We start from the raw sequence: 14147 nt of genomic DNA on the forward strand, positions 1-14147 counted from the left end.
AGTTTCTTCATCTGTAAAATGGGGCTAATAATAGCACTTACTTCCCAGGGTTATTGTGAGGAATCAGTGAGCTACTACCTTCAAAGAGCGTAGTGCTTGGCATACAATACACTCCTTACTGTTAATATTACCAAATGAAGCATTCCCAGGAGTTGGGATCTGGTTAGCAGAGCTCCCTCCCTGTAAAACCCGGGCTGCAAGAATTATTCCCCACAAGCAACATTCTTTCAACTTTTATAAGAAACTCCAAGAAGTCTATATGGCTCATTTTAAAGTCGCTGGGCATGCGTGCAACCACCCACAGATATTTAATGACTGTTTGGAGGGAGGGCACTGTTCTAGGCCCTGAAGGCACAAAGATCAGTAGGACCCACTTCCTTTCCTAGGGAGGAGCCTCAGACAGACCGATATTCACAATTCAGCCGGGCACGTGGCAAGGCCACCCAGAGATTGAGAGGACAGGAGGGCATTTCAGAGCAAGGCTGCATGGTGTGCCAGGACAGAGGCAGGAGTATTTTGGGTGCTTAGGGGGAAGGCAGGCTGTATGGGAAGAATGGCCACACACTCCCCCTTTAGGGTGTGAGGTTCATTGGGAAAGATACGTAAGCTCTAAGGGTGAGAAGCTGGCTATGTATTTACCCTGTAGACTGAGAACCTTCTCTGCCAGACCAGACAGGGGGTGGGGCTGGGGGTGCATTAGAACTTGGACAGAGCCCCTGCTTTCCTGGATGGGTGGACTGTCCAATGGAAGAGACAATGATAAGACAAGCATTCACAGATTCCACGCCCCTCTCACACCCACCTGCTCCCCTCCCCCCACCACTGCTGCTAGCGCGAGGTACCCAGGAGCCGGATGGAGCCCGGGAATCAAACTCTGGTCCTTGGTGGGGGGAGGGGCAGGCTCCAGCTCCCGGGTGGGGTGTGGTCTCCAGGGATGGCAGCCTCAGCCCCGGGGATGGGGACTGCACCCTTTCCTCTTTCTCCTTCAGCGTGGTCTTCTCAGGGGATGACCCTCTGACTTCTAGACTGTTCCCCACCACCCTCCAGTGGAAGCCCCTAGGCAGGGGCCTAGAGAGGAGGGCTCCAGAGGCCTTTGGTTTCCACGCATCTGGGAGACCGGGGGTGGGCTGTAAAAGACTCTGGGGTGCCTTGAGCGCTCCTGGAGAGCTCAGCTAAGGCCGGGGCCTGAGTCAGGTCCACGGGAGAGCAGCGCCGGGATGTTGGTGCCTGGTCCAGGAGAAGGGAGGGGGCGATGGGCAAAGGGGTCAGGCCGAGGGAGCAGGCGGGGCATCGGGAGTTGAGGGCGCCGAGTGGGGGTGGGAGGACGAGGGGGTCCGGCCGGTGCAGAGGGGGAGGCGGCCCCCGGGGAGGGGCACGCTATGTCTTTAAGAGCTGCCTGAGCGCAGGTTGCAGCTGCCTGGCCAGCCCGAGAGACAGCGGAGATTCATTACCCGCCGACACAATGACCATTGATGGCCCCGTGGCGTTATTCAAATCCAGTACCAATTGCAGCCGAGCCCCTTTCTCCGCGCCAGGCCCGTATTGTTGGAGCGGCCCACTAAAAGCCCGCCCCGGCCCCGAGCCGCCAGAGGCGCCCGCTCGGGTTCAGCCCTGCGCCTCTCCAGCCCGCCGGCTCCCAGTCCGGCTCCCCGGGCGCTGCAGGTGACCCGGCGGCGCATTCCAGCACTCCCCGCCGCCCGGGCCACCGCCGCCACAGCCACCGCCGGCGCCCCGGCCGCGACTCAGCCACAGGAAAGCGGAGAGCGCCCGAGCCGGTGCGTGCGCGGGGCTGGGCGGGGGCGGGGGACCCACGAATCCAGCAGCCCGGACCCGGGGCTCGGAAACGCGACCCGGCCTCGGGCTCCTGCCTTCTGGATTTCCGGAGAGCCCAGGCTGGGGGCAGGGAGAGGGGAGTCTGGGTTCCCCAGGCCTGACAGAGGAGATTCCCCCCCGACCTGGGGCGGCGCTGAGACCCAACGCGGGCCACTCCGGGGACTCCGGGCCGCGATCGAAGGAGCCACGCCTGGGGCGATGGGGATCCCCGCGCAGGGTCGGGATCCGCGTGCTTGCTCGTTCACCTTACCGCGGGATGGGCAACCGCTGCTGAGCGCCTGCAAGGTGGTCCGACGAGCAGCTCCTAGATGTCCTGGTCTAGCGCTTTTTAGGAGCGAAGCGGAACCCTGCAGGAGACCAGGGCCCTGAACTCAGGGGCTCCGCCACTGATTGTCCAAACGCAATTCTTGTAAGAGTCTGCGGCCAACCGAGAATTGTGGCTGGACATCTGTGGCTGAGCTTCGGGCGCAACAGGGGCGGGGGCCACAGGGACGGAGCTCAGCGCGGGCGAGACCTCTCGGGGCGGCGGCTGGCTGGCCCCAGCTAGAGGATCGCCGCCCCGGCCCGCGCGCACCGGGACGCCGGTCCCTGCCACCAGCGCCGCCATCCGCATCCTCGTCCTCCTTCCTTCTCTTCCTCCTCGGAGGATGACCAGTACCGGCCGGCGGGGTCCTCCAGTCGATCGCGTCGTTTTTCCTTTCAAATTTCGGCCGGAACGCAGCCGGCACGCAGCGGCGGGGCCGAAAGTGGTCCGCCCTCAGCGGGAGCTGCAGGAAGTCGGGGGTGAAAGAAGAGGCTGGCGCAATGCGCCCGCTAACTCGTTTCGCATTTGTTCTAACTTATCACCCCAATACTCCTACCTAAACAAAACAAATCCTCAACCAAGCCCCAAATCCCAAACAAATCAATCCCTCCCGAAAGCCCCTCAGGACGGACTGGTGGGCTGAGCCTCCTCCAGCCGCTGCCAGGGTCCGACAGCCAAGCGTCGCCAACGATGCGCTCCAGCCGGGCAATCACCTCGGCTTTGGAAACAGAACTTGGAAAAACGAATCCTTTTCATTAAAGAAAAATCTTCCGAGATAGCGGGGTTTTATTCGTTTATTTCCTCAAAAGCAGGGATCAGGAGCTGCTTGGGAGAGGGGTGGCTGGGAGTCGCTCAGGGCTGAGTCCAGGTCAGCTGTCCCTTGACCCCTTTCCAGCCTGGGGCTACAAATGACCTGAAATCGTCTGGAGCGCCTTGGCCATGGCCAATTTCAATCACAGTGCTTGCACCCGCATGTGCCAACAAATCCGGTTTTCCCAGCACCTCCTCCTACACTACTCCTCAGCATTAATTGGGGTGTGGTGGGAGAAGGGATATCCCGCATCTATCACCCCTTCCACTCCTTGCAGGCAGGGAAAGGGATCCTAGTGCTCAGTTTCCAGGACTTGCAATCTGGGGTGTTCCAATCAGGTGCACTGATGGGCCACTTCTACAGCTCAGAGGGCTGGAGATGGGGAGGGACCTCCAGGTTACACGAATCGGACAGGCTGACCTAAAAGTGCAGCTGTGAGGGGCTGTTCCAAGTCTCTTGGTCCGTTCCCTAACACGGACACCCCGACCTCAGCCCCTAGTGAGGGTTGGTCATATAGCCTTTCTGGACAGCACTCAGACCCCAACACTGGCCTTAATTTGCACCCAGACCAGCTCCTCCCCATAGTCCCAACATAGCTGCTCCTACTTCACACAAGCCCAGAGGGCCTCGACCTGGAGTAGTGCTGGAGAAAAGCCCACCAGCCAGTGGGTCATCTATCCCCAAAAGAATGATGTGCACACCCTGTCCCCTAACACTGCTGGGACAGCCTTTTGGCACTTTCATCTCCACAGGGTGAGAAATTCCACCTTAAATTATTGACATCGAATGAAAAGCAACATTTCGGGTGGGATGCTTTTGGTAGGTTAATGTCAGTGCCCAAATTCTCTTTTGGGGTCTACCTCCAGCAAACAAAGCTCTTTTCTTCAGGTCATAGGAAGGAAGGACCATGGAAAGGGGGGCTCAGCAGTCTCATCTATGCCACCCCCATTCTGGGTTCTGAGGCTGCTGGCTGCAGCTGGTGGGACAAAGCCTTGGACAGGCGGGTGGGAATGCATCCTGGGACCCAGACTGGTCAGCACAGACTGGCTCTGCCACCCCCTTCTCCAGATGGCTCTATTAGACTACCCCTCTCAGATCATCTGAGTGTTCACCCCCACCCCTCTTCTGGGTGAAGGGTGAAGGGCAGCTCTGAGGCCCTAGGCTGAGGATGAAGAGGTTGTATCAAAGACCATGGCTGGGGGGATATGAGGTGCCACCCGTTTCCAAGGATGAAGCTCCAAGCAAGGCTAGTAAACAACCTAGTCTTTTATTTCCCCAAGGCCAGCTGTTGCAAGCACTGAGGCCCCAAGACTTCCAGAAGGGAAGGGGAGGAGGGGCAAACCACCCTGCCTACCAGGTGCTGCCTGCCCCATCCTGCTTCCTGCAGGACGTGGGAAGGAAGAGAAAACGGACATTTGTGCCATCAAGTATCTCCCCAGTTTTCGGCCACTATAAATATTCGGTTGTTGTAGAGGAAGAAACTGAGGCACACAGATCCCCCCAGGCTTCTACTTGCCAGTCCAAGTTTTAACCCACTCCCTCCCCTCATCTCTACCTCCAGCAGAATGAGCTGTAGGCAGCTTAGGGAGGGTCTCAGGAGCCCATCTGGTGGCCTGTGGAGAGGGGGAGGCCAGCCAGGGTCAAGGGCTAGGAGTGGGGGGAGCAGAAGGAAGGGTGTGGCTGGAGGAGCAGCTGCAGGGGGGGCGCTCAGCACGAATAGGGGACCCCAGCTGGGGTTCTATAATGGTATCAGCAGGGGACAGGCAGAGCCCTCAGCTGTCCAGACAGGTAAACTGAGGCTCAGACGCCTCCAATCTTTGGGTAGGGAGGGGCCTCCCTTCAGCTATTCAGGTCCATTTATCTTCCCTGTGAAGACACTGGCTCTGGGACTGGAGCTCCTTGTCAGCGGTCACGCCATGTTTAGGCTGAGGTACAAGGAGCGGAAGGCAGCCAGGTCACCTGCCCACAGAGCCCCCTTCCACTCTCGACAAACCAGAGGGGCACCCTCCCCCACCGCAGCTGCTGGAAAAGGGAGTGCTGGGCTGTGGTGCCTGTCTGCCTTCCCCTGCTCACGTGCTTGAGAAAGGCTCATTTTTAGCACCTGGCCTCTTTTCCCTGCCTGGAGGGAGCTTGGGAGACAGGGCAGGGAAGAAGGCAGCCAAGGGGGACAGGGAGACCTGGAAGCAGGGCCCCAGGGGATGTCTGATTGCTTTGTTCTCCCCTGTAAGGGTGTCCAGGCCCAGAGAAGGGCCCTCAGCCGCCATGCAGAGTGGAGATGAAGAGGACGCTGTCCTGGTCCTGAAGCTGATAGTCCAGCTCACCCTGGTGCAGGAGAGAGGGGAGCGAGACTCTCAGGGCCACCTTCCCACTTCTGCCCCAGGAGCTGGGAAAACAGGGGTGAGGGCTGGCTGCTCTGGAAGAGACGGACTCTACCAGAAAAATGGTATCCTGTATCTCAACCTGCAAATCCTCAGGATGGACGGGTGCTCCCATGTCCCCAGCTATCCATCCCTTCCTCGTCTGGGGTGGGAGACTCCAGCAGCCTCAGTGTGGGGCTGGAGTGGGGCGGAGGATTACCCAGCCACTCTATGAGCCTGAGGAGAGGCCCAAGGCTTTCCCACTGAAGCAGCAAGGGCAGGGGATCAGGGAAGGATGTCCCCTGAGGTACTGACCAGTAGCTCCCAGTCGGCATCGTTAATCAGCACCAGAATTCCTGGCCGCCTGTGGGAAAGATGGTGGTGAGTAGCAGGGAGGGAGAGGCAGGAGGCAGTGGCACAGACGAAGAGAGGCTGAGAGCTGAGCTGCAGGAGAGGGTGCTGGGGAGCCTGCCTTCTGGGGTCTGGCTGAAGACCTCCCAGGAAGGGGAGGCTGGTCTGAGTGTAAAGGAAACCAGGTCAGACAGTCATGCATGGCCTTTGTAGCCAGATGAAAAATGGGTGCAATGGCTAGCCAGCACCACCACCCAGACCGTGGGCAGGCCATTCTGTTTGAGTATCAGGTTCCTCATCTGAAAATGGGATAAGGGAGAGTGTTTGCCCCACAAGGCCTGTACAAAACGAAATGAGCCGATGTGTGTAGAGTGCTTGCCACACTGTCATGGTAACCATTAGTAGGACCACACTTTTCCAGGGGTCTAACCTCATTCTCGTTAGACCTGGAAAGGACTTCAGCTTCTTTTAGGCCTCTGCATGCCCATCCTTGAGAGGAGGCTGTTTTGCCAATTCCGAATCAGTTGCCATGGCACATGGCAATGGTCAAGTGCAGCCCTGCCTGGCATAAGGCAGGGTAGGTCAGCAGGTGGTCAGGCAGCTTAGCCTGGCTCCCACTGGCAATGGCCCAAGAAATGCTGCTGGCCTTGGACGTGGCCTCCAGGACCGCTGGACCATGACCTGAAGCAGGGCTGATCCCCTAGGCCTGATCCCTTCGGGCCTGACAGTGACCTATGCTTGAGGCAAGTAAGTGAGCCTCACAGCTACACTGGTCACCTTTCACATGGGGGGCTGGCCCTGTAATGTCTTAGCAACTGGAACCCGGTCCTTTCCAAGCAGACTGCTCTCGGGTGTCCCCAGTGAGTATGTGTGCACGTGCAGGGTATGTGCGGGCACAGCGTCAATGACTCCTTGGAACTGTAGACCTGTGCTGCACCGTATGGTAATCTACCAGCCACATATGGCTATTTAATTACAATGAAATAAAACAGAGGTATTTAGTTCTTCAGTCACACTAGGTACATTTTCCTCAGCACTTTCTGTGTAGAGAGTAACTGAGGTCCAGAGTAGCGAAGTCACTTGCCTAAGGTCCCACAGCAAGTCTGTGGCAACAAGAGGGCAGAATCCAAGTTTTCTGAGAAATTCACCAGGCTCCCTTCATCTGGGATTTTAACAAATCCTCAAGAGTCCAGTTTTAGTAACAAGAAAACTGAAAATAGATCTCAGACAGAGCTGGACCGAAGCTCTTTTGTCCGAGGAGTCAGAGAGGAGGAAAGGGAGAACCGGACTCAGAGAAGGCTGGGACTGAACCCGAGAGAGGGGGCTCAGATATCCGTCCCTCCCTCCGCCCTCTTCAGGGAAGGAAGGAGTGGGACTCACACGCTGTCTCCCTGGATGAACAACTCTGGCCGCTCTTTTAGCAAATTCTTCGTGATCCAGACGAGCAGGTTCCGGATGTCCCCTGGAGAGGAATGCACAGAACAAACTCTTGTCAAACCCAATGGCACCTGCACCCCAGAGCCTTGCCTGGCACAGAAGGAAATACACATGGGGTTTAGAGGGCTTCTTTTTTTTTCTTTTGAGACAGAGTCTAGCTCTGTAGCCCAGGCTGGAGTGCAGTGGCGACATCCTGGGTCACTGCAACCTCCATCTCTCGGGTTCAAGCGATTCTGCCTCAGCCTCCTGAGTAGCTGGAATTGCAGGAGCATGCCACCATGCCCAGCTAATGCTCAGCTAATGTTTTTTTTTTTAGTAGAGATGGGGTTTCACTGTATTAGACAGGATGGCCTCGATCTCCTGACCTTGTGATCCGTCCACCTCGGCCTCCCAAAGTGCTGGGATTATAGGCGTGAGCCACCGTGCCCAGCTAGAGGCTTCTTTTAGACCAGGCTGTGATGGTCCATGAACTTGTAGATTCCAAAGGTGAGGAAACAGGTTAGGACAGGCCAGTGACTTGCCAGATGGATCTTTAGAAAAAGCTGCACCTGGCACTGCTGAAGTCCAGGAGAAGAGGCAATGGGATGTACCTATAATACAGGGATTCAAGGCAGACAGCAGGAAGAACTGTCACATCGAAAGGGTTAGGGGACAGGCCCCTACCCACAAGTCCTGGAAGCCAGTCTGCAACTGCCATGGCTGGACTTCTGAGAGGACCCTGAAGAGCCCCCTCCACCTTTATCTCTCCAGCCAGTCCCAGATGGGGAGGATTTGGCTTTGCTCTTGGAGGGGTCTGCATGTATTTCCCTTTGTGAGGGGAGGAAAAACAATTGCTAAGCTGATAACATCAATTAATTTCCTCTGGCAGAGGGAGAGAAGGATCCTTCACCAGCCAGGGCTGCTGACAAATCCCTGCTCCACTCCCCACCACCACCCCATGCTTTCAGAGCCCTCCCCACCAACGGTGGGGGTGGCCAGAGGTTTGGGTGACAGGGCCTCTCCTGTTCAGCTAACACTGAGATCTGCCTCCTTGTGGTTCTGGGGGAGCCACCAGTCCCTCTGTAGGTCATGTGGAGGCTCAAAGCCACCTGTCTCCAGGGTCACCTCTCCTTTCCTAGGGACAACAGTATCAGGCCACAGCACACAGGAATGTGGCTCTATAAACACCTCGAAGCCTACCCTCCACCGTCTGCCCCTGACAGAGACCATTCTCCTGGGGAGACAATTTGCTTCTGGAGTTGTCTCTGGAGCCAGCAGAGGGGTTGGGGTTAACCACCCCCATCCCGAGTCAGTGTCCAGAGGGGTCTGCTGTCCTGGACTAATGCCTGAGATGAAGCTTGGTCTGAAGCCCAGAATCCTGGAGTGCAGGCAAGGGAAAGGCTGCTTGGACTCAGGGAGGCTTCACTCTGCCCTGTCTGGGCCCTAAGCGTGTACGCACACACAGCCCCAGCCTTGGGCAGGGAGTTGAGCCACACTGGCTGGCACACGTGCCACCGTCACTCTGACAGGCCTGCGGCCTGGACAGTCCATTTTGCTCTGTGCCAACTTGCCTGGATTGTACGCCAGCAGAACACAGGGCCATGGGCAAAGTGTCCACGGACTGAGACTGCTGCCTTTCCGTTTTAATGTCTCCTTTTAAACAAAGCAGATCGGAGTCTTCACGGTTTGAGCAGGCAGGGGATGGGGTGAGTGCTGCCTCCAACAAGCTGCAGCCCACTTGGACTCCTGGCTGGGTTCCTCCCTGAGGCCTGGGTTTCAGAGGTTTCCCCTTGGCTCTGAATCCCCTTGGCCTCCATCTTGGCACTGTCTGGTGGGCCGCCAACCCATACATCTTGTGGCCGCTCGATAGAGCCACTAGGGTCTGACACATCAATCAGCCGGCACTGGCGGGCGGGGGTGTTCCCGTGTGTGTGGAGGCGGCAAGAAGGCCTGGGCAGTGCCTGGCCTGCATGGAACCAGGACTCAACTGGGGGACAGCCCCGGCTCCCTCCAAAGGGAAGGTGCTTCTGCTCCACTCTGGATAGGCTTGGGGGTGGGGGAAGGGCCAGTGGTCATGGTGGGGTCATCTGAACGATGGCACCAGCACAGAGTCCCAGAGGGACAGGCTGGGGGATGAGTCTGCTGCCCGGTGCTGGCTCATTTATCATGATGCTCCTATTTGCTGAGGTCACTCCCTCCCTCTTCTGCCCACCCCCCACCCAGGCCTGCCCACATTTTTGATAGCCTGTTACCATGGTGAGGCTACCGCATCACCACCCGTATTGTTCCCCCATGCCTGGATTTGGGGGTGGGGAGAGGGGAACTCATGGTTCCCTTTGCAGGATGCAAGGGCCACTCAGTCTGGGCCTGAAACACACCCCCAGGGACATCTTGCTAGGCTTGCTGAGGCACAGACAATATGCAAATAGTCTCCAAGCCAGATGGTCGGCTTCCAAAGGCGCCCAGGGGAGGAGGAAGGGTTAAACAGAGTCAGGGGCTGGTGGCTTGGGGATGGATGGCTCTGGGATAGATGGGGGCCGGAGACTCTCACTTTCACCTTCCCATTCTGTGTCTTCTTGTCTTCCCATTCCTACTAGGGGTGGTCTCCCTCCTGGGATCCCATGTGATCACTCAGGAGACAAATATTTATTGAGCAGCTACTATGTGCAAGGTGCTAGGGAGACTGTAGTGGGCAAGAGGGACACAGAGCTACCTACCCTCATGGAGCTGGAGGCCAGCAGGGGAGACACACCATATTTAATTAGTTGTGACAAATGCTATGTCCTTCATCTGGGGTCAGGAGAGGCCTGGCTGAGGGTATTAAACAGTGAAGCTCAGGTCTGAAGGACGAGTGGGGTGGGCTGGGCAGCATTCTGGGCAGAAGGAAAGCACATGGGAAGGCCTGGGGCAGGATAAAATGGCAGGTTCAAGGTAGCAGAACAGAGAAGGTAAGAAGCTCGCATGAGATGGGGCCAGAGCAGGCGAGGCCTCACAGGCTTTGGGAAGGGGCCTGCTCCTGTAGGGGCCTCTCCCTCCTACTGAACCTCGGCAGTGTCTCCAAAATAGGTGCTCCCTGGGAACCAGGCCCCACTGCCCAGGCCTATGCTTCAATGTGTGTCTGACCTGACACTCAAATCATGATCCGGCTCAAATGCATGGCATTACCATTACCATCCCGTGAGTGGACGGTTGGGGAGGTAGGGAGGGAAGGAGGAAGGGAGGAAGAGACTAAGAGCATGGACCCTGGATTCAGACAGGCCTGGTTTTGAGCTGGACTCCATCACGTCCTGGTTCTATGATCTTGGGTATGGAATTTTTGGAACTTCAGCTTCCTCTTTTTGTAAAATGGGGATGTTAAGGTTGCCTCATAGGAGCATTGTGGGGGATCAAATAAGATGATCTCTACAAAGCTCTTGTCACTGTGCCCTGCATATCAATGCTGTAATTACTCCAGGATCCAGAGGAAGAACCTATACCTCTCCAACTCTCTGGGTTTCCACCTGGTGGCGTGGCACCCCAGCTGTGGAGGGCAGGATAGAGCCAACCATTAATCAGATAGTGCTGAGACTGGCGGGGGTTTTCTGTGGCATCCTCTATCTTCCCATCAGAGGCTGGAAAGGGAACAAGGGGACCGGGAGAGTAGTGAGGAATCCTAGGTACTGACTTTCCTTCTATTTTAGATGTTTGAACCCACAAGATGTCAGGGTTGGCCAATGCTCCCAGTACAACCCAGGTGGAAGGAATGACACTCTGAGGCTGCAGGTGCTGTCAGCCAGGCTGCCCCTGGGCACATAGCACCAGAGGAGGGAGATAGGCAGCTAATACAAGGTTTCTGGGGCAGGATGCCTTGGCACCTGGCCTGCCCACTGGGGACAGAGCAGGTGATGGAAGCTGCTGCTCCATGGTGGAGTGGTTGAGTTCTGAGTCCACAGCCAGAGGACCTGGGCTGTGTGCTCAATGCCCTTGGGTGGGAAGTCGCTTCACCTTACTGTCTCAGTGTCGTCCTCTGACAAGCAAGGATAATAATCCAAACACCAAGAGCTGCTGAGGATTACGTAAGGCACAATGCCCAAGGCAGGCCCAGCAGTGTCACACACAGGACACACTCAACAGATGGCTGCTCTGAGCTGTAAGCCCACAGTGACTTCAGATTCCTCATCCTCTGGGCTCCAGCACCTTCTACAGGCTGCTCCCAAAGGGAGCACGCCCACGGTGGAGAGCACCAACGCAAGCTCCACCAGAGTCCCTCGCCTCAGTGGACTCACCCTAGTCTGGGGGACACGGATTGCCCACTGTGGGAGGGCCCCAAAGGGTGTCAGCCTCAGCCTCTTGGGACTGAAAGGGAACAACCTCAAAGCTGTATCTGATATTGACTTGCAGGCGTAACAGGCCCTCATCCAGCCTCTCTTTGAACACCTCCAGGGACAGGAGGTCAGCTCCTCTGTGGAGCGGCTCTGATTGTTAAGAGCTCTTTTCTCCCAAGCAGAAATCTGTCTTCCTGTCATTCCCACCAACTGGGCCTGAACGGTCCAGGGGACCATGCCAACAAACGTACTCCTCTTCCCCAGGATGGCCCTTCGGATTTGGAAGAGACGGATCCCCTAAGTCTTCCCTTCCATAGGTTAAACTGCCTCTGTCCCCAAGTCCACCAGGCTCCAAGACGAGCTCTACTGGGAGCCCACCCCAGGCCTCAGTTGAAAAGGAAAAAGAAAGAGCTGGCAAGCGGGGAGTAACAGAGGAGCGGGGGTGGAGGGAACATCAGAGGGGCCATTTACAAGTGAATGGGGGTAAGAATGGAGCAGTTTGTGGGCTAAACTGGCCTCAGAAGGAGGTTTACAGATGTGAGAGGGGACCTCCTCATTGTTTAATTAAGCAGAAAGTGGATCTTTTCAAAAGCAATTTTGCACAGGGACTGGGAGGGGTGTGGGGAGGAGGGCGGTGGAGAGGGGATCAGCAAACAGGCCCTGAGAGCAGAGAAAGGAACAGCTGGCCCCAGGGAGGCTGTGAAATGCATGCTAAGCAGTTTAAAGCGCCCAGGAGCTCCAGCAACTCCTGCCCTCCCTCACCAGCCACGCTTTAACGCAAGTGGAGCCGGCAGAGGGGGCATAATGGCAGGGGAGAGGAAGACAGGCAGGGAAAGGTGAGGTGGCCACATCTACTCTTGGGGCCTAGGCAGGGGCCTTGGGTCAAAGGGATGCTTTCATCACAGAGGCCAACCCCAGCAGCCGCAGGGTGCACCGGTGGGTGCCTCGCTGGCCTGCTGCAGCAAGATGGCTGCCAACACATCTCTCTGCATACAGCTTCTTACCAGGTCAGCACACTCTGCTTCACAGAATCGTATATACTTGGATCTTGAAGAAACTGTTTTTGTAGATGTCAAAGAGACAACCAGCTCAATAATATACAAAGCCAGCCCAACCTCCCATCTTACAGATGGGGCAGGAAGAGGCTGGCAGGAATAACTGATGTGTAACTGCTCATGCCAGGCTTCCTCTCTCGCAGTCTCACTCCCTTTGGCCTTGCTCATCATTTCTCCCAAATTGGCTGGGTTGGAAGCTCTCCTCTGGCCTAGGAGCCACGAGTTCCCTCGTTTGCAAGCTGTGTCATATTCCAAAATCTTATGGCTGCTATTGTTTCTGCTGGAACCTCCAAGACTCACTTGGCCAAGTGGCAGCCCCGAGGCTGGGAAGGCTGCCAGATGACATATCTGAGCATGGACTTGGGGGAAGGGTAAGACTTTCCTAGCAGCACCAGGCCCCTGACCCCCAGCTGGGCTCACATGTGCCAGGGTGGGTCTGGCAGCTGCTAACCAGCTCTGTTGGAGATCTAGGTCTCCAACCTAGGTTACCATGGGTCTGCTGTGTGACCCATGCCTCTGGGCACAACAGGGCATAACTGAACCAGGTGTAGGAACTCACAGCCAAGGGCCCAAAGACTGAGCAAATGGGCCACCATGCCTTCCCTCCCACTCCCCTCCTTTCTTCTCAGAGTGGGGATAGGCCCCTCCCTGTTTCCTGAACAGATGAGGGATAAAAACATCTGAGTCCCAGGCCAGCCTCCCTACTTGGGTAGCTCTGGACAGGCCTCAGGTCCCTCCATCCCTCCTTCTCTTTTACTTTTAGGGGTCTCTTTAATCCCTTGGGGTCACTATGAAAGTTGAAATAAGTAGCTGTTGAAGTCATGAATAAATAAATGAAGGAAAGTGTAAAACTGGAAAATATAAGATGGTAGAGTGATTCAGGGAGGCTCTTGGGATAGATGGTGATGGGTTAGTGGTAAAGTGCCAGGACTCTGAAATTCAGTGGCCCGAAAGCTGGTTCTGAATCCCAGCTCTGCCATTTAAATAACTCTGTGACTTGGGGTGAGACCCCTGACTTCCCTAAAGTTTGGTTTCTACCTTTTAAATGAAAAGCATAATGGTAGCTACCTGCTAGAAGTTTGTGACAATGATTTACACAATCAACTGGGGCTTTGCCTACTGGCCCAAACTCAGCTCGGCCCGTTATGATGCTGGCCCTTCCTCTATCTCCTTGACTCCCCTTGGCCTTTTATCCCCAGGCTTCACGAGTGCTGTCTTCTTTGCTACAAATGGGCCCCCATGCACCTCTGCTCTCCTGCGCTCCCTCTGCAACTTAGTAGGCTGGCCTCTTTTCAGCCTCCATGTTACCTTTTTTTTTTTTTTGGAGACAGAGTCCAGGCTGGAGTGCAGTTGGGTGATCTCGGCTCATTGTAACCTCCACCTCCGGGTTCAAGCGATTCTCCTGCCTCAGCCTCCCAAGTAGCTGGTTGATTAAAAGTCTTACCAAGGACATATAACATCCATGCAGTCAACATTTAAATAGCTCGTCAGTTTCTGGCTACAAGTGACTCTGTTATGTTCTCTCCTCCCTCAGCCTCTGGCACCCTGAGTAGTCACCCCTCCCATTCCGAGCTCTTTCCACTGACCTCAGAAGAAGGCTGGCTCAAATAACACGCTTGTCAAAACACCTAGGTAAGCACATCTGTGGGAGACACCATATGAATAAGATATGGGATTACAGGCGCCCACCATCCTACCCGGCTAATTTTTTTATTT

The 14147-nt window shown here is 56.1% G+C and overlaps 1 protein-coding gene and 1 long non-coding RNA gene across 2 annotated transcripts in view; one reads left to right on the plus strand and one right to left on the minus strand.

Annotated features, from left to right (window-relative positions):
* The first annotated feature begins 1397 nt into the window (after positions 1-1397).
* LOC119474168 lies at positions 1398-2915 on the plus strand. The gene is made up of 2 exons (XR_005203460.1): positions 1398-1775; positions 2755-2915. It is a non-coding gene; the product is annotated as an uncharacterized LOC119474168 (long non-coding RNA).
* URM1 (ubiquitin related modifier 1) overlaps positions 2914-14147 on the minus strand; it is a 27349-nt gene continuing 16115 nt past the window's right edge. Inside the window, exons 3-5 of the mRNA XM_017548996.2 lie at positions 7037-7118; positions 5621-5669; positions 2914-5270 (exon numbers count right to left, since the gene is read on the minus strand). Of these exons, the coding sequence (XP_017404485.1) occupies positions 5202-5270; positions 5621-5669; positions 7037-7118 (200 nt within the window). The 3' untranslated portion in view covers positions 2914-5201. The remainder of the gene's footprint in view (positions 5271-5620; positions 5670-7036; positions 7119-14147) is intronic.

This window comes from Cebus imitator, unplaced genomic scaffold (genome assembly GCF_001604975.1).
Source record: "Cebus imitator isolate Cc_AM_T3 unplaced genomic scaffold, Cebus_imitator-1.0 Scaffold216, whole genome shotgun sequence".
NCBI lineage: Eukaryota > Metazoa > Chordata > Mammalia > Primates > Cebidae > Cebus > Cebus imitator.